At 37.3% G+C, this 25,791-nt stretch overlaps 2 protein-coding genes across 2 annotated transcripts in view; one reads left to right on the forward strand and one right to left on the reverse strand.

Annotated features, from left to right (window-relative positions):
* On the reverse strand, positions 1–25,321 carry ndel1a (nudE neurodevelopment protein 1-like 1a). The gene is given in 10 exon segments (XM_022208110.2): positions 1–2,874; positions 2,876–2,960; positions 6,914–7,062; positions 7,167–7,261; positions 8,901–9,074; positions 9,171–9,307; positions 10,235–10,383; positions 13,748–13,901; positions 22,450–22,546; positions 25,216–25,321. Coding segments are annotated over 9 exon segments (1,197 nt in total). The 5' UTR covers positions 22,536–22,546; positions 25,216–25,321; the 3' UTR covers positions 1–2,706.
* Positions 23,157–25,791, forward strand: part of LOC110970104 (testis-expressed protein 47) — a 14,440-nt gene continuing 11,805 nt past the window's right edge. Inside the window, 1 exon segment of the mRNA XM_051939958.1 lies at positions 23,157–23,189. Within this exon segment, the coding sequence (XP_051795918.1) occupies positions 23,157–23,189 (33 nt within the window).

Genomic DNA, 25,791 nt, shown 5'->3' on the forward strand with positions numbered 1-25,791 from the left:
TAACATGTGGAGTATAGAACCATCTTTTATTGAAACATGCTATAAAAGAAGTGTGAAATAAATTAAACCCACAAACAATAAACAGGCAATATTGCACTTGAAAGAAAGAAAAAATAAAGGCTCAACACGAGGCCAAAGTGCTGTCATGTGATAATAAAGTGGGATAAAAGACTAGAGAACAGAAGAACGCTGGTTATTAACGATCAATATGACCAATACTGTACATCATGTCACACGGTTCAGGAGTTAGATGGTGAGTTTGACTCTTTACGACGACACAAAGACTCTCCGGCCCTCGTTTAAACAGCTGTGGAACCATTAATGAGGCGAATACAAGGGTCATAACAGTTAGAAGCCAAAAATCAGAGTTCCAGAAAGATTCCAGGTTCGCGTTGAAACATCAGTAATTGACGGAGACGTGTGGCACAAACAATTCAGGACATCTGTACAAGCCGTTAGAACCTGCCGAGTGGAAACGCAGTGGTTCAGGTGAACTTATTGCTAATTAAAGAGGTGAAAAAAAAGCCGTTTGTGTGTTTTTAAAAAGGACCGATTTTAACGCCATTTGCAAAATATTGAGCTTTTTAGACCAGGGGTGTCAAACATTCGGCCCGTGAGCTAAAACCGGCCCTCTAAGTGTAAAAATCCCAGAGAAGACATGAACTGCAGATTGTAAATTAGTGAAACTGTACGTTTAAAATAATTTATAGAACATGACAAGTTGTTTTGATCGTAAAGCAAAATATTAGACGGCCTTTTCTGTTGACATTTTGTGTCTCGTTTTTGTCATATTTAGCCTTTTTTGTCGTTTGTCTCACGTTTTTGTTGTTTTGTTTCTCCTTACCATTTTGTGTTTCCTTTATGTCTCGCCTCGTGTCATTTGTCCATTTTTTTGTCCTTTTGTAACTTTTGTCTAATTTTTTGTCTTGTCTCAAGTCGTTTGTCTAATTTGTCATTTTTATTCTCATGTTTGTAATATTTTGTCTTGTTTTTTGTCGTTTGTTTAATGTTTTTGTTGTTTTGTTTCTCCTTGTCATTTTGCGTTTCCTTTATGCCTCGCCTTGTGTCATATGTCCATTTTGTAACCGTTTTTATCTAATTTTTGTCTCCGTTTTGTCTGTCTAATTTTGTCATTTTTGTAATATTTTGTCTGACTTTTGTTGTTTGTCTCATGTTTTTGTTGTTTTGTTTCTCCTTCTTATCATTTTGTGTTTCCTTTATGTCTCGCCTCGTGTCATTTGTCCATTTTTTTGTCCTTTTGTAACTTTTGTCTAATTTTTTGTCTTGTCTCAAGTCGTTTGTCTAATTTTTTGTCATTTTTATTCTCATTTTTGTAATATTTTGTCTTGTTTGTCTGATTTTTGTCGTATGTCTCACGTTTTTGTTGTTTTGTTTCTCCTTATTTTGTTTCCTTTATGTCTCGCCTCGTGTCATTTGTTCATTTTTTTTGTCCTTTTGTAACTTTTGTCTAATTTTTTGTCTTGTCTCAACTCGTTTGTCTAATTGTTTGTCATTTTTATTCTCATGTTTGTAATATTTTGTCTTGTTTTTTGTCGTTTGTTTAATGTTTTTGTTGTTTTGTTTCTCCTTCTTGTCATTTTGCGTTTCCTTTATGTCTCGCCTTGTGTCATTTGTCCATTTTGTAACCGTTTTTATCTAATTTTTGTCTCCGTTTTGTCTTGTCTCGCTTCGTTTGTCTAATTTTGTCATTTTTGTAATATTTTGTCTGACTTTTGTTGTTTGTCTCATGTTTTTGTTGTTTTGTTTCTCCTTCTTGTCATTTTGTGTTTCCTTTATGTCTCGCCTTGTGTCGTTTGTCTATTTTTTTTGTCATTTTGTAACTGTTTTGTCTAATTTTTTGTCTGTTTTGTCTCATCTCGTTTCATTTGCCTAATTTTTTGTCATTTTAATCTCATTTTTGTAATATTTTGTCTTGTTTTTGTGGTTTTTTGTGTTCATGTCTGATGTTTGTCATTTGTCTCTTGTTTTTGTCATTTTGTTTCTCATTTTTGTCATGTTTCCTGTTTTGTGTTTCCTTTTTGTCTCGCTTGTGTTGGACTGATTTTCCACATCTTGTGTTTTGCTTAATTCATTGTTTTGGGTAGTGCTTTTGTCCTTTTAAGTTTTTTATGCCTCGTTTGTGTTGTTTGTCTATTTTTTGTCGTTTATTTTCTCGCTTTTGTCATTTTTTATCTTGTTTATGTCCATTGTTTGTTCCTTCCTAACTTTTTTGTATTACTTCATGTCGTGTGTCTCATTTTTGTCGTTTTGCGTCTCATTTTTGTAATATTTTGTCTTGTTTCTGTTGGTTTTTGTCTGACTTTTGTCATTTGTCTCATGTTTTTTGTCGTTTTGCTTCTCCTTCTTGTCATTTTGTGTTTCCTTTTTGTAATATTTTCTCTTGTTTTTGTTGTTTTTTGTCTGCTCGTGTTTGCCCATAGTGTTTTGTGAAAAGATAATTCCTTAAATGTGATTTTTTTTTGCACTAGAACAAAAAATGTGGAGGTGTCATTATTTAGAGGTCATGCTGCGATTTTACTGGTCACTTGGGATCAAATTGGGCTGAATGTGGAACCTGAACTAAAACACCCCTGTTTTAGGCGATAACGTGCACTCAGAAAGCACTTAAATGAGGGGAGATGCTAAATAGAGCGGCCTCGTCAGTCTTTGTAACGTCAGTGAGCGAACAGCAGACACAGCAACACGTTAATTTACAGACAGAACCACAGCAGGAACCAAGCACGAGAGAAGAACGTGGGAAGACGAGGAGAAAACCGGAACAGTACAGAGTTTTACAGTATTCGTGTTCCCTCTCTGCCCCGTGGCAGGGCGGGTGTGTTTGGAGGGGTCACTGGGGCAGTTACCGTCACACAGCGAGGGGCAGTAAACCCGGCGAGGAGGCAGCAGGAGGGGCGGTGATGGCCGTGAGGTTGGAAGGTTCCAGTCCGTTCACCGTCCTGCTGCAAGAAAGCAACAGAGAGACTTTAAAATGAGAAAGAACACAGAAACAAAGCACAGACTGTACAATAGTTATACATATATATATTATTATTCAGCGTATGAACCAAACACACCAAAGAACCCATCAGCAGCCACACTTTAATGTACACCCCTGTCAAAAGTTTTAGGACACTTTCTCATTCAAATAAATTAGAATCTGTCCTAAAACTTTTGACAGGGCGTGTACATTCTGAAGTACTCATGTCTCCAACTCTCAGGCCCGTTCTGCTTTCTTAATAAGGGATTTTAATGTTTTAATCAGGATGTTTTTAGTCCCTCCTCAGAATTCAGTGCCTCAGTTTGGTGATCCTTAGCTGTAATGTGAATAATTCATGTCAAAATGAATGCTTGGTGTGTTTAAAAAAAGGTCATTTTTCACGGATAGTCTTTAAAATTTCTCCACAAGGCATTATGAATAAATTAATTTAAATCCCTGCCATTATCATCTTTTCCTAATAAAGGCAAGCTAACACCAAAATCACATTTTCTAGATGACTACCATATCAGATGTTTTTGTTTATGGATTTTGAATGAATAATGCCTGAACTAAACCCTTCATCCTAAACTTTCAATGCTAAAGCCTGAATTTAAAAGCAACCAAAGCAGTCAGATAAATGGAGAAGAACAGAAAACCCAGTATTTTCCTCTGACATACAGCATGTCAGATGTGTAAAATGGCATAAAAAAAGCCTCCCAGTGAAGTACCTTAAATTCATACTGAAGTAAACACACTTCCACCGCTGACGGACATTTCCGATTGTCAAAAGCTTTTTATTTTCACTCACTGTCAGTTTTCACACTCTGTAAAAAGCAAACGCAGCACAAATAGGTCTGCCTGTCCTCGTTATCAACCTGAATCTGACGACAGACGACGCTGCAGCCGCATCACAGACATGAAGAGTTTTAAACAAAGTCGGGTTTGTGTTGCTAAAAATGACTGGAGTGAAGGCGGACGGACTGGTTCAACTGGTTTCTGCTGTGGGTCACTGCTGTGGTATGATCAGTGTCTCTGGAAAGCACCTCTCAGATCAGAATAAAATACGAGCTTCAGCGCAGTTTAGTCACGTGAAAATGAAAGCAAATGTAAAAAGAGAGGGCTGAGTATCCTGTGAGGTTTCTGATGTCGTTTTTATGATTCAACAAACCAAAATGCATCAGTGTTAAATTTAGACTTTAGCCCTTATAAAATGAAATCCAAAATGATAAACGTTCAGTGCTGACTGCTCCTCTTTGTGACTGAAGGTGAACAGTTCTGTATAGATCAGCTCTCTGCACCGACAGCAGACGGACAACGAACGTCCTTGTTGTGTCTTTAGTTTCCTCTGATGCAGCAGAAACCGTCTCCTCCAGCTTTATGCAGTAAGTTAACACAAGTACATAACAGAATAACAGTAAAACTATCACTTTTGACTATTAAAGATGAACTCTACCAGCATTATTCTACTAACTACTAATTCTGTGTGTATTTTAAACCTTATAAATCTGCATTTCACTTGGAACGCTGTGTTGAAAGTGACACAGAAATACTACAAAATTACCGGATATAATAATTTTACTAAGTCCGATCTCATCAAATAAGATTAACAGAAAGGAGGCACTTAAAGTATTGATATGGCAATAAAAACAGGCCCCTTTTACCCATGTTCAGCTGCATTTCAGTTTTTTGCTAAAACCAACATTACTAAGCTGGTTTAACAACACAACATCTATGTTTGTGAGCTGTTGAAAGGATTTATGTCTTTTGTAGTGAAGAAATCCTGCAAACTAGGGAAGAACGATGGATTTATGTTGGTCTTTTTATGGCATTTGTTGAGAAAACCAAAAATACACAACAATAGCAGCCTCATCCTTGGCAATAAAACATTCTGTGTGCTCGTCTGTAATTTAACTCATTGTTCTAGGTGTCATTCATACCATCATTAAATAGCAGGATGTGGCCTCTAACTGACAAACCCAGTATCTATAAATAGCCGACATTACAGCAGCCCATTTGATAAGTGTTTACAGAGTCTTGCTCTCCTGTTTTTTTTAATTGTTTCTGCCATCAAATTGGTATAAAAGCGTCCCAGCATTCTCGCTGAGCTCTGCAAAAATTGATAAAATTGCTCCTCAGAGGATTTAAATCACAGGAGGAGCAGCAAGTTCACTCAAAAACAGTCGATAACTGTTAATTACTCCACCAAGGAATGGAAAAGTTATGTGACGATAGGCGTACGTTTGTCCATCCATCTGTCTGTCTGTTAGCAACTTTACTCAAAAACAGACTAACGGATTTGGATGAAATTTTCAGGGAAGATCAGAAATAACACAAGGACCAAGTGATTGGATTTTGGCAGTGATGCAGCTTATAGTCTGGATCCACGGATTTGTTAAAGATTTCTGTGTCATTGCCAGATAGCGGCACGGCGTCACTGTAACCATGACAACCAGTGAACACTACATCAGCTGATTGTGATCCTACTACAAATCCACCTCTGAGGACTTATCCATCAGAAATGATCCGAGGAACAACTGATTAAACTATGGGGGTGTTTCTCAGTCCCATTAATTCCTGCTACATATTTAAGTCACGTGATTCAGTATCCCTACATAACGTACACATGAATAACACACGCCTGTGCTCAGCGCAAGGTCATTTTTTTGTGGGTTCATCTGTATTAAATGACACATTCTCTGGTGCCGTGTTTTTTTTTTTTTAAAGCTGTCATCCATCAGAAACGATTCGACTGAGCAGCCTTGGAGGAGGACGACGTTCTCTCTGAGGGATTTTCTTGTTATAACTGGGATGAGGCTGAAGAACAACCACATAAATCTGCACAGAGAATGTTTAAAAATCACCCCACCACTCCAACTAAACCAACAGTTCTCCTCGAGATCCTTGAAGTTTCTGTCAATATTTCCTCAGCTTCATTCCCGAGACACCAAAAACCGACTTTGTTGTTATTATTATTGGTTAAATCTACAACTAAAACAACACAAACACCTGAAACTAGTACAGACAGGAAGAAGTAGGTCTGGTATGAGTAGAGAGATAATTCCACCACCATCACCACCACCAGCAGCAGCAGCAGCAGCAGCAGCCTTGTTATTTCTATGAGCTGGAAAAGAGGCTTGTTAAGAACCAGCAGCAGCATCATGCATGAACCGACACACTCAGCTAACAGGCCGAGGAGCTGCATTACCCAGAATTAATGTCGGGAACGTGACCATCTCAGTCCTGCTGGGAGAAAACAAGAAAATAAAACGCACACAAAGTCTGAGATACTCCTCAGTACCATCCTTATTCATTCACTACAGCTGTGCATGTTCAGATTTATGCTGCTTTAGTTTCATTCATGCACAAGATGCAACATACACCGCCTGCCAAAAGTTTTGAGACGGATCTTATTTATTTGAATGAGAAAGTGTCTCAAAACTTTTGGCAGGGGGTGTAACTGGTGAATAAGTTGACAAAAATGATCATAATCAAATGTTTTAAGTCATTTATGAAGAAAGAATTCCAAATATTGTCTGCTATAAGCATCTTAAATATGATATTTGGTGCTTTTTGTTCATTTTATATAAATGTACATTGAATTTATGCAGATTTTAGACACAAAAAGCACTTAAACTGTTATCTTGGGCTCTAAAAAACTTGTTATGGATATTATTTTAAACCTTTGTCAACTAAAATGATAAATAGCTGTTGGCTATTCCAGTAATTAATCATTTTGTTGACAAAATGTGCAAAAATATAATTACTAAGAGCCAAGCTGACATCTTCAAATTTCTCATTTTGACTGACCAACAATCCAAAACTCTGAGATATTTCATTAAAAACAGAAAAACTGCAAACAGAGACTCCTCAGTATCATCCTTATTCATTCACTGGAGCCGTGCATATTCAGATTTGTGCCGGTTTAGTTTCACTCACGCTTTGTCAAAGTACGACGTGTGCAGAGCTTGAGCGTTGTAGTTGGCCGTGTTGGCGTTCAGAGCGTTGCTGTTGTCCAGAGCGAACGCCTTCCTCGCTTTCTGGTCCTTTGCAAAGTTCCTGCAGGCGGCGAGCTTCGACTCCAGAGCCTGAGGAGAAGACAAACACGATGAGAGGAGATTTTACACACGAAACAGGAGAAGAAACAGAGGTTTGAGGCCAGCAAGATGAAGAGAAGAAAGGACCGACTCACCCCGACTTTCCGGAGCAAATCGCTGACGATGTTCAGAGCCGATATTCTGGCCGAAGGAGTCAGAGGAGAGTTGCTGCCGTAGCCGTTAGACAGCACTGGAGAAAGAAAGAGAGCGACAGTTAGGAGGTTAATTTGGATTTTTAAAATCAGTTTGACATCTCTGATCTAGGGTAAGTATCTGGATACCTCTTGAAGCACTGAAAATGAATTAACTGATGAAGAAAATAGCACACACCTTTTGCTGCAGATACTTTCTAGTGTCACTCCTTTATTCCATTTCCCACAGTTATCCACAATTCTTCAATCTGTTGTCATTTTTTACTGTCTGTCAGACCTCCTCTTACCTTTTGTTGTCTGTCAGAACTCTTGATTCAGCAGCCATATGCAAATGAACCACTATTCATCCTTGTATTTGCATACCCACTCTCTGAACATCCCTTTAAAATGTGGACTTCCCAAATGTTCTTGGCCGGCTTAGCTTCACAGACTCATGCTCTGTGTTGGTAAGAATACCAGCAAACACCTCACTAAAGCAAACTTCGAAGGACTACACTGGAAAAAAATGCCCCTCTCAAAACAAGAAAAAAAAACTAATTTCAAGGAACTTTTACTTTGAAATAATCTGCCAATAAAACAAGCGAAAAATGGCTTGGTAAGATTTCTTGAAATAATATATAATGTTTAGAATATTGAGATCTTAAAATTAGCTGGGAAAACTTAGTTTAAGTTTTATTTTACCAGGAATGTCAAGCTTAGATGTCTTAAACTGATATCTTGTCCTCATTTACGGCACCAAAAAATATTGTTTCTTTGTCTGAAAAAAATTCAAAAATTCAGCAAAAAAATTCCCCAAATTTATAAAAATTTGCGAAATCTTCAAAAAGAAAATTCCTTAAAAGTTTCCCTTAAAAAATTTTTTAAAAGGAAAATAACTAATTTGGTAAGAAATAAATATTAAAAAATATATAAAAATTGTAAATATTTTCAAAAAATGAATAAAAACTTTCCCAAAAAAATCCTAAAAATATCTAAAGTGATTACATATACATCAGCAAAACTTCTAATATTTTCTTTAAGAACATTCACAAAAAAAAGCCAGTGAAATTTGCAGGTTTTTGGTTGATTTTTTTCTGAATTTTCTTAAAGATTTTTTTTTTCATCATTTCTTTTCTCCATAAAAAAAAAATGTTCAAAAATTTCTCCAAAAATTTTGAAAATGTGGAAGTTTTCACTGTGAAAATATTTTTTTCCCCCACATTTTCAAACTGTAAAACGAGTCAATTTGACCGGCAGGACGACAGGAGGGGCAAAACAAGATTGTTTTAAATTTGTTTGATTTGACAAGATATTTAAGATGCGTTGTCTTAAAACAAGTCCCTCCATCTTCCTCACTGGTTAAGAGAATTTACCTTAAATCAGGTGGGATGAGACATTTTGACTAGAAATAAAACAAACAGACTTGGTAAGATTTTGAGTTTTTGCAGTGTAAGAGTGAAATTTCTTCAACAGAATGCATGTTTTTCTTCTTTGTAAGACGACTTTTCCCCTCTGAGAACATCAAAAATGCTCCAAAAATAACCGAGCTGACGTGCAGCCAGCAGATATGTCTTTACATGACTAAAAAGCAGCAGAAACCAGAACATTTACATAAAGATCAGCTCTGATTTTCTCGTCTGTACTGGCATAATGAGGCTTTTTAAAAAATGCACTGGTGGGATGGGGAGCTGCAGCTACCTGTTGTGTTGGCGAAGGCGTTGTCCAGACCTTTGCTCAGCGGGGTAGCAGGGAGGGAGAGGGAGGCCTGAACGGCGCTGTCCATCTTCACGTTTTCCTGTGTGGGCGAGCTGGGAGCAGACATCCTGGTCACGTCCGCCTGACGCTCTCTGACCGCCAGCTCCTGCCGCAAGTCTGGAAACACAACAGAGGAGTCAGCTGAGAGGGCAAAGAAAAGCAGACAAACGTGTGGGAAAGCGGAGATGTTAATGAGCCGCCATCGATCGTCACCTCTGGCTTCATCCTTTAATCTCTGCACGGACACCAGCAGAGACTCCTTCTCGTCCAGCTCGCTCTCCAGGAAGGCGTTCCTCTCGATGGCCTGGTTCAGACGCTGCTCGAAGTTCTCCAGAGACACGATGGTGGCTCTGGAGGGAACCACATTTCATCAGTCCTCTGGGCACAAATCCATTAAGCGTCCCGTTTTATTCACCAATTGTTAGTCAAGTTCTCGTTAGGGATCGATATCTCAGGCTCGTGCAGCTCCGGCGTTGATTTTAACCCAGTTTAAGGCAACAATCAATTGCGTTTGATCCTTTTGCTAATTAGAACCAGGATTTAAACTGCATCTCTGGCACTTTTTTAGCATAGATTAAACAGAGATCTGCTTTGATGATGGGGGGAGCACCTTTGCATGGTTAAGATGTGAACCAACTTTGGTCAGATTGGTGCAAAAAACACAACATTCTGGCAATAAGGAGTAGTTTTTCACTGATATTGTTGTTTGTTCTTGTCAAATTGAAGATAGATTTCCTTATAAAAGTGAAACATTGCAGCAGATTTGCTGGTGATTTACAACAAAGATGATAGTTTCCACAAGATTCTGCAAAAATGAGAAGTTTCCTCCATAATTTGCTGGTTTTGCTAAACATCTAATAAGCTCTTCATAATAAATTTGTCATTAGTGGCAGAAATGTCAGTTTATGTTTGACACAGATAATATTTCTCTGGCAATGTTATCAGAAATTTAAAGCAACTTATGCGTCGGCAAAATCATATTTTTCATATACGAGTCATATATGAGTTTGTTGCGTTGCCAATTAAAAGGTTTGCCATTAATGGAAATGTTTGAAAGACACAAAAAAGTTTGTAGGGCTGCATTTTTTCTGTGTACAAAATGAAAGAAATTTTTTTTTAAAAAGCCCTTTACAGTTTAAAACATTAATAAACCAATTTGTACATTTAGTGATGTGTAAAAAAAGCTTCACATCAACCTGTTAAAGGAGGAAAAAGTGCAGAAGCTGATTTATTTTTTATTTTTATTTTTTATTGTGCTTTAGAGAATCCAGACGAACCTTTTAGCTCTCTCCAAGTCGTCGTTGGACTGTTCGAGCTCTCGGACGTATTTGTGGAGCTGCTCCTTGATGCTCCTCGTCTGGCCCAGGTCGTCCTCCAGCATGGAGATCTGCTTGTAGCTCTGAGAGTATTGCTGCTCCAGCTTCTCCTACAGAGGATGAACAGGAGGAACATTTGAGCTCATGTATTTAAGCTCTAAACCTGCAGCTTCATGCTCTATCTTCCACATCTCCATCCATTTTTCAGAGCCTCCCTCTCATTTATCTTCCCCATTAAGGCTTGGGATGTGAAGTGTGACCTACATATTCAGCAGCTCCGAGACAATCAGCTCGATAAATACCAGCGGGCCTGTCGCTACGTCTGACCTACATCTGCTGCCTGAACCAGCTGCAGACACATGAGGCCTCAGACCTGATCTCAGAGCCTCATTCAGCACATCTAAAGACCAACACAGTGAAACTACAACAGTTTAGGTGAATTTAAACTCTGAGCAGCTGCACTGAGACGCAAAACTGGATAAAATATGAACAAATCGGACAACGCAACAACATTTTAAAACATTACTTCTACACTGATGTGTTCCAGGACTGTTACTGTGTGCATGCATTTTAAAAAGTGAATAAAAACAGTTGTGTTTTTATGTGCTGATTGGTTTTGAGTAGAAACAAGTATTTCAAAAACGTTGCCCTGTTTTCCAAAATGCTCCATTTTCAGTTTGAAGAGCTAGCAGTGTGGCTGCTTGTCTAAGTTCTAATATGAATAAAGAAATTCATGTATTTATGTTTTCTGGAATGTGTTTAAAATGCTGCCGTGTCAACCGAAATGTCTTTGTGTTTTCTAGAATGTGTTCTATGAAATTTGTCAAATTTTCTAAAGTTAATAAAAACTTTTTATTGCGGTTTTCCAAAAGTCATTTTGTTCACAATTCTGTTTTCCAAAATGTTGCCATGTTTTTAACAAGTCTCTGTGTTTAAAAAAAAAAGAGGTTCTTGTGTTGTCTAAACTCTTGCTGTGTTTTTGTAAAATGTTCCAGTATTTTTTTTAAATGTTGCTGTATTTTCTACACAGTTTTTGTAAATACTGCCATGGTTTCTAAAAAGTTACCGTTTTAAAAAAAACAAACAAACAAAAACTGTTCCTGTGTATTTCAAAATGTTTCTGTTTTTAAAAATGTCAGTGTTTTCAGAAAAGTCAGTTTTTATAAATTGTGCCGTGTTTCTAAACTGTTGCTGCATTTTCTTAAAATGTTGCGTTTTTTAAAAAAAAAGTTTTTAAATAGTGACTTTTTTCTAAATAATTTCTGTGTTTTCTACACGGTCATTGTTTTCCAAAATGTTTAAAAAACACAAAAACCTTCCTGTGTTGTCTAAACTGTTGCTGTGTTTTCTATAAAGTCACCGTTTCCTAAATTGTTTGTGTTTTCTAGAATGCTGCCGTTTCTTTTTTAAATGTTGCAGTATAAAATGTCCCTAAAAATGTTGCCCTTTTTTCTAATCTTTCTAAATGTTGCCCCGTTCATTAAAATATTGCTGTTTTCTAAAATGCTTTAATTTCATTATAACACACTTTGAAAGTTGCTCTGGGAATAAACTTACCTTTTCAGAAATGTTACCTTTTTTTCATGTTTTTAAAAAAAAAATTAAACCTACGTAATATAATTTACTGCTTTACTAAACTGCATCCTCTCCTTAAATGCCGTCTCTTCTGCAGCGCTTTCTGAAATTAGATTTTGATGATTTTATTCATTCCTGGAGGGTTTCTTTAATATATTCGTGTTTTGTTCCTGTTTTCCACTGTACACGTGTAGAAAATGATCAGCAGAGTAAGAAACAACCAAATATGAAGCTAAAATTAGTCAGCAGTGTTGCATTATGAAGACTTTCCAGTCCTGTTGCTCCTGTATCTTCTCTATAAACTCCGTCACCGGGTGCAAACAGGCAGTTTTTCCTGCTTCCATGTGAAACTAAAACCTGTCAGACTCCTTGGCTCAAACATCTCCTCCCTGCTGGAAACGTGCCGCTTTCCTTTCTGTAATTATGGAGCGAGACACGACACGATGCATTATTCATGAGCTCAGCTGCATCAGTTTACAGGATTAGGACGGAGCAGGTGGTCAGATTAGAAAAGAGGCGCCTCGGCATCCTACTGTAGTCACATTTCCATTTATATTACAAACTATTCCATCTCTGAGACTTCACTCCTTATTGAGGTCACAATAACAGAGATCGGCCTCCAAAAGGCACCAGAAATGAGACGGAATGTTGCTCTTACAGGTCAACTTCTAGCCTCTTATTTTCTAAAGCACAGACCCTCAATGACCTCCTGCAGGAAAATACAAACCCAAGGCTGCAGGTCGACTGGAAAAATAAATGAGTGCATCTACAGCAGCTGCTACAGCGTGACTTTACTCCCACGAGGCCGCACTCAAGGACAGCGGTGTTATATGAAGAAAAAAAGGCATCTAATATTTATCTGAAGGATTCACACAAAGACACGCTGCACTCACTGACTGCAGCCTGAATGTTCAGTTAATACCAGATATACAGATAGAATCTACATAATGCTGCCTCATCAGAGACACACATTCACAGGGAAGTCAGAACAGTCAAGGTCCTTTAATGCAAAATAGATTTAGAAATATGCATCATCAGAATTTAGAGGGTTCACAGCACTCCTCTAGACCACAGGTGTTCAACATGAGGCCCGTGGGCCAAAAGTGGTCCTCCAGAGGGTCCAATCCGGTCCTCAAAGTGCAAAAATTACAGAGAAGACGTTAACCTCAGATTGTAAATTAGTAAAACTATAAATTTAAAATAATTTATCGACCATGACAAGTCGTTTTGATCAGAAAATAAAATACTAAATTGTTCTTTTGTCATTTGTGTCTGATTTTTGTTGTTTGTCCATTTTTTGTCGCTTTGTAACTTTTGTCTAATTTTTTTGTCTCTTGTGTTTCTGTTGTCTCAATTTGGTCATTTTGTTTCTCGGTTTTGTGTCTTGTTTGTGGTATTTTGTGTCATGTTTTTGTTGTTTTGCATCTTGTTTTTGCCACTTTGTAACTTGTCTAATTTTTTGTCTGTTTTTTGTTTATTTTGTCTCATTTGTCAGTTTGTTTCTCGTATTTGTCATTTTGTTTCTTGTTTGTTATTTTGTTTTTCGTTTTTGTTATTTTGGGTCTTCTTTTAGTCATTTTGTGTCTTGTTTCTGTCGTTTTAACCTTAATTTCACAATTAGTCAGGTAAATTAGTATTTTGGAAATGAAATATGTTCACACATGAATAAAAGTGGGAGTTTTCATGGAAGACACGAAGTTGTCTGGGTGACCCCAAACTTTTAAACGGTGGTGTATATTCAGCAACATTGTAAATTAAATTTATGTCAGTATGTCAAATGTCTAATGTCTCTGATAAAAAAAAGCCATTTGGCTCAACATGTTGAGTTTTAAATGTTCTCTATAACTGACGATAACTCGACTTTCTCTCCTTGTTGTTTTCCTAAGCTCCTGCTGTTACCTTCAGCGTCCCCACGTCGTTCTTCAGTCGGTGGTTCTCAGACTGCAGGTCCTTCATGCGGTGCTCGGCCTGCCCCAGCTGAGCCTCCAGCTCGGCCTCCAGCTCCCGACTCCCCTCCTGGAACTCCAGCAGCTCCTCCTGAGCCTCCTGGCAGCTGAGGACAGAGGAGACGCCGTTAAACAGCCGGTCTGGACAGAAGGAGGTCGCTTTGCAAAAAGCGGGAACAACGGCAGGTGGATGCATTCTACTTTAAATATCTTCATCTTGTCTGGAGTTCTGACCCACACACTATTCCCCAAACACTCCGAGTCGTCTAGTTTATGAAGAAGGTTGCTGAGAGGATTTAAATGTCTGATATAATTCCTCACATTCATCCATAAACTGCAGGAATTGGGGTGCAACACTACAAATTATTAATTGAACGAATGAATATTTAAAGATTTCCAGACCAACATTTGCACTGTGGATGATTTCACCATTTTGCTGGAAAAAACTGAGTGAAATTGGCAAAATTACCAATAAAAAAATAAGCACAAACACACAGTCTGACCTGAGAGGACCACCAGAATAACAAGATTTACCCCCCTACGGTGGCTGTTTGGGGACATTTCAGATTGATCCGAGTTTCATCTGGATTAACACTGGTGCTCACTTTAGATTTCATCTGTTTTGAAATTCACAAAAAGCAAATAATGTGTATTATGGCTATTAATAACTGACCTAGTTTTACTCATGTTGATATGCTATCATTTATAGAGTGGAGATAAGAAGGACGTCATGTCTATGTAGGTATCGATAGGTCAGCAGTGGAAGTCAGAAACCTTTTTACTACAGTCAACTTAAGCCAAACCTCCGTTTTCAAGTCTTTTCCAGTAAAAAAAAATAAACAAAACAATAAACAGAACACTGATGGAGTCAGGTAGCCTAAATGCTGGTGATAAGAATCTACAGTGTTATTTATAGTGTGATTTTATTTAAGAAATGTAAATATTAGATATCAAAAACCTACAAAAATCCATCCATCCATTTTCTTCCGCTTATCCGGGGCTAGGTCGCAAAAATTACATTAAAAAAATAGAACTTTACCTGATATAATACAAATATAAGCCAATGATTTGCCATAGTTACACCACAAGCTATGTGATAGTATCGACACACCGATATTATCAGCCCGATATCGGCATAAAAATGTAATATTGATCAATATCGTTGTTGGCTTTTTTTTTGCCTATCATGATAATCGATAAAATAATGCTTGGATTTTGCCGGCGTTTACCGACTCAGAGGGAGGGAGACTGTTCATAGAGACAATTTTAAAAAAAAATAAAGGCATAAAAATGGCATTTTTTCCACAAGGTAAGTTGAAGTAGTTTTCCTATTTTGCCCAGACAATGTTTACATTTGGAAAGCCTTGTTGCATTTGAGAATGCATCCAATGGGGCATCACAATAAAAGCAGGTATGATGCGTTAATTCCACCACAGGAGATGTGATGTTACCTGAAATTAGTTAAACAGCCCACATGCATCAGCTGATATCGGAAACTGAGAGTTGGACAATATCGGCATTTCAGTTATCAGCAAAAAAGCCGATATCGGACATCTCAATGTGTCAGAATTTAGAAGCAACTTTCAGGATTGTGGCCACTAATAAAAAATTACCTGAAGGGAATTTCTTTAACGTAGTGGATCACTACACAAGCCAAGCTTCCAGAAGGATGACACTCCTCACCTGTGGGTTTCTATTCTTTGCATTATTTTGTACCACTCAGATGTAATGCTTAACGGGAAAGGCATGGCACTGCAACCTAGTGGCAACTTCATCGAGCAAAATAAAAAGATATTTGATGGAAAAACTGTCCAAGACACCACTTCCTGCATCAAAATGAAGGACCTGACTCTTACGCTCTTTGACTTTTCCTGAGCAAATCAGAGAAAATTTGAAGAGTTCATTTGCAAAAACAGGCAACTCCATTTTCAGAAAACTCATTTTTTATTGTTTATTTGAGATAATAATAATAACAATAATAATTTATTTTTTCTCTATTTTGTCATGTACTTTTCTACTGAGTCAAATCCACTCAACTTCAATTTGATTGATATTATCTCAAGTAAACAATAAAAAAAAAGTTTTCTGAAAATTTATCGAAACAAAGTTATCCGTTTTTGCAAATGAACTCTTCATTTGCTCTTTATTAAAGAAGAACAACAAAAAGAGAGATGAGCCAAACAAATATAACCTTTCAGAGCGCAGATATAAACCGAAAACTGCACGGAACACAGAGATTTACTAAGAAATGTGACGCTCAAAACAGAGGGAAGGCAGCTTTACCAGGAAGTGCTGGTTACGCAAGTGTCTGTTGATACGGACACGGATGATCACACACAGACGGACACACACACACACACACACATACACACAAAGCCAGCTGTCTAAAAATGGCATCATGTCAGCTGAAGTGCAGAAAGTGGCATCGAGCCAGAAAATCCATTTGTATGGAGCTCAGTGTGGCGGCGCTCGGCTCTGAACTGGTTTCATGTTGAAAAGCTTGGCGGTTACACGTTTACCTCCTCGTCACGGTGGTTAACCGATATTCAAAACACTCCAGCCAGCATACCTGGACACTAAAATGGAAGCCTCAGAGGGGAAATGTAGCATCGTCTTCATTTTTCCAGTCAGTTCCAGTATTATTGGTACTTCTGGCTTATAAAGATGACAGTTAGGTTTAAGCTAGCAGATATTTTATGTAGTAAAAAGAAGTCTCTGTGCCTTATAAAGCAATTATAGAATTTACAGAAGCAATGATTGACTTGTAAATCCACCATGTTTTGTGCCAACGAACGCTTTAGATTCCTGCAGGTTTTCATTTTAGTTCAGGTTCCACATTCAGCCCAATTTGATCTGAAGAGGACCGGACCAGTAAAATTAAAGTATAATAACCGATAAATAACCGCAACTTAAGGTATGTTCTGAAAAAGTTCACATTTTCCATAAGTGGGTCAAAAATGACAGTAAATGTGTTTTTATGCCTATTTTTGTCATTTTAGTTAACAGTAATCATTTCTTCATTTCAGATTTTTGTTTTCATGTTTGAAATATGATTATTTTTCACTTTATAACATATTTTGAACATTTTGGTGATTGAAAAAGAGGAATATTAGACAGAACATCAACAGAAGAATGTCAACATCCATTTTTTTTGGGACATTTTCCCACTCTTTTCCTCCAGCTGTTGCTGCTTTCTGTCCCTCCATCACCTCCTGTATGATATTATCAGTGATAAAAAGCTTGGGGTAGTAGTACAGATATTACAATTTCTCTAAAAATATAAAAGCTAACTTACAAATTTAAATGTTATGATATAAAACATGATTTTTGAGGAGTAGCTGGAACATGAAAGATATTTCATTACAAAGATTTTGTAAGAAAATGAATAAACCAGGTCATTTTTGATCCACTTGAAGCAGCCTGAAGTGTTAGGTTAAAACAGATATTTTACCTTTATTTTATCTGTTAAAATGCAAAAAAGGGAGATTTCTGTCTAGACTAGATTGTCTCTGAGAGGCTAAAAACTACTTTAACCCTCCTGCTGTCCTCATTTACAGGCAACAAAAAAATATTGGTTCCTTGTCTGAAAAAAATCCAAAAATTCAGAAAAAAAAAAAAAAATCCACAAATTTCTGAAACTTTGCTAAAACCTTCAGGTAGAAAATTCCAGTAATTCCTTAAAAGTTTCCCTTAAAGGTTTTATTTGTTTTTTAAAAATCCCCCAAATTTGGCAAGAAAATTATTGTAAATATTTTCAAAAAATTAGTAAAAATCATCCAAAAAAAAAAAAATCCTAAAATGGATTTTGGTACATTTTTTTTGTGTGAATGTTCTTAAGAAACATTTTTCACATTTCTTTTTTTTCCCCACCAAAAAATGTTCAAAATTTTCCCCCAAATGTTAAAAATGTGGACATCAGAAGTTTCGCTGTGAAAATAAATATTTTTTCCCATATTTTTAAACGGGCCAATTTGACCCGCAGGACGACACGAGGGTTAACCAAAATGACATAAAAAAAATAAAATAAAATAAAATAAAAATCACATTAATTCTTCTCTCATGGAATCATTTGTGCATCTAAGGGTTAACACAGGATTAAGCTGACAAATTATCTGTATCTGAGCAGAATTTATCGACATTATTCTTCCATTTGTTTCTAATTTGTCATATTTTAAGGCAGTGACGTTGGATATTGTTGCTCTGGAGCTTCATATGATAATGTTTTGTTTGTAGATGCGTTTTACTAAGAATGGAACATGAATATCACACTTACAGTAAACGGAACAGACTTGACCTCCACCCTGAAGGCATCTCTTTGTCTACAGTCTCTTACATAACGGGGTGTCGGCCCGAGTTTGTTCCCTTCATCTCCCGGTGTCGAGATTTCAATCAGCAGATCTTAATCAAGCGCTGCGTTACGCTACAGGATAAGATTTCAGCTACTTTCAGCCGCCTTCAGATCACCGCTAATGACCAGAATCATTACGTAAACCCTCTCAGACACGGGAGGCTTTTATGTTTGATGGGAAACATGAGGCGTCGCCGAGGGAAGAAGGAGAAAGTTTCACGACTCTGAGCGACACCGGAGCCGCTGGGTTTTAATTGAGAGAGTAAGAATGGATCGACAAAGACATGAAGCATTCCTAAAGGGTCGCTCCCACAGATAGAAAGAAAAGGTGGAGTTACTATCAGATTCAAATGTAGTTCACAAAGAGCTGCTTCAGCTCAGAAACATATCAACTGCAAGTGGAGGAAGCTCCAAGACTGAAGTTTAAAAAACACACCTTGACAAGAAGAAGTTCTGCATCCTTAAGCAGAAAATATTCAACTGGGTGCACAAAAAGAAGAAGTAGGAAGACGAGTTTGATATTGACATTCAGATAACAGTTTCTATCACCTGTGAAGGACACAAAAATATTCAAAAACTAACACACCTGCAGAGAAGATGTCCTCAAAAGAGTGTGGAAGTAACCATGCTGTGGGAAATTTTAGGAAAGAACAAGATTCCTCTGAGATGTACGGTGGACCCAAACCTAAAAAACACGGTTGGAGAATGGATATACTAAGGCTGCAAGACGCACAACTCAATAAAAAAAAAAAAAAGAGCAAAATCGACTCAAAGCAGCTACATATGAAAAGAGCTGCAACTCTGTTCATCAAAAAGACTCCATGAATCATCTCTAGTGAATAATCTTCCAAAGCAGAATGTTATCTATTATTTATTTTATCAGATTAAAGTGGAAAAACAGTCAAAGTCCAGCATTCAGAATTCCAGTTAAGTAAAAGTACAGAACCATGAGAAGCAAAATGTACATAAGTCAAAGTACTCGCAGCACATTTTCATCAAGGTTTATCGTCATTATTATTATTATTTCACTTTCTGTAGCCCAAAACCTGCTGAGGAGTTAATAAAGCACAAAACTTACAACATTTATCAGAGCCAGAGCTTTAATGAAACTGTAAAATCAGAGGGAATTGTCAGATTTTCAACTTTACGACGGTCCTTGAACTCACTTTGACGTACTGCTCCATCAGAAAATGTATCCAAATTTAAGCTTAAAATCCGACTATTTTATTACTTTGTTTCATTTAAAAATTAGTAGAAAATAAACCATTTCTGCTCATCAGATTCTGTAAAAAACATAAAATTCTGCGTCCCTTGATGCAACTGTGAAGTCATTAGAGTCAAAGCTGTGACTGACAGTCACACAGCAAAAATTATGGGATGTTCAGCTGAACTGTGTTTGAGGCCACAGTTAGGAAAAATGAGGCAGGAGCAGAAAACGCCCAAAAACTATTTGAGTTAAACACCACATTATGCTTCAGTGCTTCTCTAAAGCTGGTTTTAAACGTATTTAGTAGTAGTGTAAACTCCATTTACACTGGAGATGCTGGGAATGTGTTTTTGAAATTAAATGAAAGCATAACTGCTAAACATGTTCTAAAAGAGCTTCACCAAGTAATGTTATTACTGTAGCATTTATATTTACACCTGACAGTTTAAATGAGTCATGACTGATAGAACGTGACTCATGAACTCTTGTTTCTTTGACGCTTAACTGAACACAAGGTGAAGCTGATATATTATCAGTATCTCAGCTGAATTTATCAACATTATTCTTTCATTTGTTTCTACTTTGTCATATTTTAAGGCAGTGGCATTAGAGATCGTTGCTCTGGAGCTTTATGGGATAATATCTTTGTTTGACGTGGTTCTGCAGCTGTAGATGTGCTGGGTTTTGCATTTTATGACGTGTATTTTCATGTTGCAGGCTGTCTTTCTGATGCGCCTTATTATCTACTCTGACCTCATGAAGATCAGGCAAATACACTGCATAAATTTGCATGTGTTTGTTTCTTGTGCGTTCCCACCATTTTTTTTCTACTTTTTATTTATAATTTTCAGAATACAAACACAACAAACATAGTAACACAGTTAGAACGGGGGGGGGGGGGGGGGGGGGACACGACACACATACTCTTTATGCTTAAAAATCCAAATTATTACGTGTCATGTGGTATTTAATCCGTCATCCTTTTTTGGAAGTCAGTCCATTTTTCCCATCGTTGATGATAAGACTTTGCTTTGTTTCTTAAGTAATGAGTCAGTTTTTCCATAGAAACAATCTCCTCTACTAATTCCAACCAGTTTGTTAGTGTAGGGGGGGGTCGCTTTTCAGCCAATTCCTGGTGATGGTCTTCTTGCTTACCAATATCAGGATTTTAAACAAGCAGACGTCCTTCGTGGCGTTCCCACCATTGCTCAACACAAAGGGACTCCTCTGAGTACATATAAGCGGTTGAGAAGACTATTTAGCCTTGCATCTTTGTAAAGCTGACATGTTTTTTGAATGATCTAGAACTTTACATGCATTCTTCTGGTTTCAGTCTTTCCTACAGAACATAAACTCTCCTTTGACTTTAAATTTTTTCAACTTTAAATCACAATTTTGAAATGTTACTCAATATGTAAGGAAATTAAAAAAGAATATTTCTCTCTTTATTGCACAATCTTGACTTCCAGTCTGGTGTTGTTGAAGCTGATCTCAAACCATCTCTGTTTTGTACACAGGGGTGTGTTGTTATGTCGAAGCAGGGAAGGGCAGAACAATCTGTCGGCTCACACTATTGTCTAAAACATCATTGTGCAGCACACTGAAGCCTTCTAATTGAATTGCAAAGGGACGAGAACAAAACAGCATCAGACCACAAAAGGACACAAAAGTATGTGGAGAGACCATGTAGCTAGAAAAACAAGACACCATCTAAGTAATTTTATCTGCAGCTGAAGCTCTGTTTATACCACTAATGTATTTAGTGAAAGCACAGAAAACTCCCACAGTTCAATGATGAGGCTTATTTTACTCATTTGTTTTTCTTTTGGTCAACAAATATGGTACTTGAAGGTCACAAAATACTAGTGGCATGACCTCTTAACCTCTCAATTGACTACAGCTGCTGATTCCTCCAAGTCCATTTAAATAAGGCCCATCTGATACACCAATTAGACTCAGCCACAAACACTACAAGGTGAAAGTCTAAGGAGCTGAATACAGATTTAAACAAGTAAATTATTGACTCGAACGAGTCAGGAAAGTCACTTCAGAGCCAAAATAATCTATTTATAAGTCTACGTTCATGGTCCAGTTGTGTTACTGCCATAATCAGGAAGTAAACACAAACTATCATCTGCCACTGAGAGACAGCTAGTCAGGATGATTGAGAGTCAGTCAATAACTACTGAAAAGCAGGTCTGAATGAACTGAAAGCTGCTGGAACACAGCTGTCTACAGGGTTTTACATCGACATGAGCTGAGAGGATCCATGAAGAAGGAAGTTCTTCCTCTTAAAGCTCCACTCAAGTCTGTTGCTGATCACATGGACAAAGAAAAGACCTTCTGAAGGAAAGTTCTGTGGTCAGATGGAACAAAAATTGAGCAGAAATATGTTTGGAGGGTGAAGGTGAGGCCGTCAATCTAAGGAACACCAAACCTAGCATCAAGCATGGTGGTGGCAGTATCATGCTCTGGGGCTGTTTTGGTGCCAGTGGAGCTTTATGCAAATAATGAAGGAGAATTACCTTCATATTCTTTAAGAAAGCTAAGAATCAGGAGCCAGAAGGTTGACCTTGGACACAGCTGGATGTTTAAACAAGACAATGAGCCCAAACACGCATCAAAAGTTGCAAAGAAATGGTCAGATCTGGGTAGATTTAAGGTTTTAGACAGGTCTCCTCACAAGATTTGACTTAAACTCCATCAAGAACCTGTGGACTGATTAAGGAACAAGTTTGTAAAAACCAAAAATTTAGTTGAACTGCACCAGTTCTGTCAACAGGAGGGTCAAAGATAAAACCAGAAGCTTGTGGACGGAAACCAAAAGTGCCCAATTAAGGTAAAAATGGCCAAAGGACATTTAAATAAATATCACTGCTGGATGTATATTTTTTACTCAGCAGATCTTTTGTGTTTCAATCATTCCATCATAGAAAATTCAGAGTTATAGGAGTCATTGGAAACTTAAGGCTGCCATGAAGTACGTGGTCTTTACAAGTGTATGCAAGCTTCTGTTTCTAGCTGAATTTGTGTAATTTGTCCTTTATCTAAATGCTACCAAAAGGCTAAATGCTAATGTTGCTATGTGCCAGCTACATACCCTTTCTTGTACTTGAGGGAGAGAGCCTTCCAGAAGTCAATTTCCTCGTCTTTTGAGGTGAATTTCGGTATCATATCCATCTCCATGGCAAACAAATCTACAAAAGGAAGAGTGATCAAAACAAAAGGCAGATAAGAGTCGAGCTTATTAGACAAACCAACTGATCATTAACCTTCAGAGGTGGATCACGGCACAGGAACAACCTCCTTATTTCTTCTCATGGGCTTCTGTCTGAGCCAGAAATCTCTCTCAAGCCATAACAAGACGGCAGATACAACATCAAGCAGAAACCAGACTTACAAGTCGATGATTTAAACCACGGCTGGGAATTAATCATCAAAAGCTCTCCCTTCAGAGTCCCAAGAACCCAGAGGAGGACGCTGCACTGCACAGCTTCAGAGCATTCACACCTCTAAAGACTCCAAAAACAAGAGCTCGCACAAACAAAACCTCATCTCCAATTTGACTAATGGTCTTTTCCATGATTAAACACGTCTTCGAATGGCCTAAATAGGAGCCCACTGAGGTTATATAATTCTGCAAATGTGGTGAAAATGCAGCACCAGCTTCCTCCTATAGCATGTAATCTGCCTACACGCTAAAATTAAACTTCTGATTTTTAAAAGAAGGCAACAGAAGCCTCATTTGTCAGATAAGTGGAGTGAAGGTAAACCTCCAAACAGCAGACTAGCTGTGAGGAAGAGCAGATGGAGAAACTGGGCTACAGGTGTGGATCTCAGGTGGGACACAGGAGGATAAATGAGGGTGGGAAAGTGGAAATTTGTCACTTTTGCTTCTGCCCACAACACTACGAGGGGACCCAGATTTAGCATTTAACTGAGTAATTTTGTAATTTGAGAGCTTTAAAGGTGAGTTGCTTTCCTCTATTTCTAGTCTTCATTCTAAGCAGAGGTAACCCCCTTGCTAGATCTGGTTTTAGTTTATGGAGAACAGGCATTAAAGTCCAGCTTTGTCTCATAAAATGACAAATATTCCTTTCAAAATTACTGGATCCATTTCTTCAGCACAGTGCCCTTTTTAGTGGCTTTTATCTGAAACAACCGCTAAATCTATTGTGAAATCAGATATTATATTTTAAATTGCTACCTGGTGCCTATATTTTGAGTTTTCCACTGTAAACTGATGCAGAGAAGTGTCAAATCTGGGTTTTTTCTCATTGGTTCAAGACTGGAAATGCTCAGCCATGGTGCTGACCGATTATTTCACTCACGATGCGTTTTCTAATAAATATAAAACAACAAATGGCATTGCTAACAGGTAAAATATTGGATTTTCAACAAATAGTTTCTTAAAACAATCAATTTTACAACTAAAACAGCATCTGATGTGCGAGTTTAAGGAATAGTTTGTGATTATAAAAAGATAAATTAACATGTTTATACATTATGCAGTCAAATTCAGTAACTACAGATAATATTCTGGTCACACAGTAAGAAAAATGACATTTTTAACTGTAATATTTAAACAGTTAACCATTACTTTACTGATGTTCTTGCCTTTTTTTAAATTTAAATTACAGATAACAAGGAAAATCACATTAAAGAGAATTAATTTAAGTGTTTACTGTAGAAACGACAACATAAAACAAGCCAAAACTGCAAATAATGTCCAAATAAAAATAGAATTGCATTTTTAGGAAAATGTTAATTCATTCTTTTACAATATGTGGAAAATTACACATTTTTTGACCATATTTAAAGTGGGCAAAAAAATTGTTATTTTACAGTTGTTAAAAAATTAAATGCGTTTTATTAATCTGCCAAAAATATAAATATTTTAAAGCTATTTTCAGGTATTTTCATTATTTTTTTTTTACAGCTTTTTAACATTAGAGTAATACATTATTTTTAATTTATTTTCATTATTATATTTACATGATTTTTTTCGACAGTGCAGGAACAAATGGCGACAAATTTCCCCTTTTACCAGGAGATTTGGATTTATTGGTTTAGTCTGTATATTTTTTTTTTATAAAGTTCTTTATTATATGGAGCACCTACAGATTAAATTTCCTATGAATCGGAGTGAATATCTAAAAGAAACGCACTGAACTGAACTAGATTTTTTCCAGTAAAAAACTGAAATCTGATAACCTGCCTCCTCTACAGCACAAAAAATCCTCCTGTGGTTCCCTGAACAATTCACCCTCATATAATGTTCAACCACCCACAGCCTGGAGGGGAAACTCAATGGCTATTACAGCTAGAGGAAAAGCATCATTAGCAGGCCTGGTGTGCCTCTGAGGATTAATATTTTAAATAAAAAGAATCATGATTTTGGTTTATAAAAAAGGTGTGTTAAGACATATGTAGGTGAAAATTAAGGCAGGTTTGAAGAGGTTACAAGACTATATTGTGATATAACGTCAGATGGATGTATTGATCTTGATTCCATACTTGGAAAATGACCCTGTTGAGCACAGATCATGTGATAATCTACAGAAAGCATCACAACCATCGCCCTGCAGAGGTGACACTGGAAATCTACCAACAAGAGATGATGTTCAAATAAAAACACTTCAAATTTAACAATCGGTTTAAAATTAAAACATAAAAAAGGGACGATAGTGACACCCAGATGGGCGACTGTAAACAGACATGATGCTGAGCTCAGCTGTCAAACTGGGTGTGCAAAGAAACCGAACAAACGACGAGCAGAAGAGCTCCGACAGGGCTGTTTACGGGCTTTTAATGTCTACTGGTCTCCTAATAAGACAAGAAAAATAAGAAATAAAGGAAGCAATACCTGAACATCGCCTCAGACGCTGATGTTTATCGCTGACATGCTGCTGCGCGAGGCCGACAGATTCCTCTGCTGAGCGAGCTGCTCTCTGCGGGGGATTTAAAGGGAAACACACCCGGAAAATGGATGTCGGTCGGTGCACACATCAGCTTTAATTTAACAACTTAATGAGGAAATAATGACAAGGGAGCAAAAGAGGGGAGAGCTGCTTCTAATGACTGCAAAATTAGATAATTTCTATTGAAAAAGAAATTTAAAAAAATGCACAGAATCACGCCAAAATTAGGAAAACAACTCGAGAAAATGTCAAAACGCATATATTTAACTGATTCTGAAATGAAAACACAAACTATTTAATTTATTGTGAATAGTATATAGCTATTATGAAGATGAGAAACAACTCAAATGGAATAAAAATAAATTAAAATTCGTTTTCGGGTGCATTTTCTCGTGTTTTTGTGTTCAGGAGCTTCACTGCTGCTCACATTGATGCGCATCAGACGCAGTTAATGTTCATTCAGCATCACTCTGCCGGCAATCAGCCAGAACAGCTTTAGTAACACCAGATTTAATTCTAGT

Source organism: Acanthochromis polyacanthus, chromosome 19, assembly GCF_021347895.1.
Source record: "Acanthochromis polyacanthus isolate Apoly-LR-REF ecotype Palm Island chromosome 19, KAUST_Apoly_ChrSc, whole genome shotgun sequence".
Classification (NCBI taxonomy): Eukaryota; Metazoa; Chordata; class Actinopteri; family Pomacentridae; genus Acanthochromis; species Acanthochromis polyacanthus.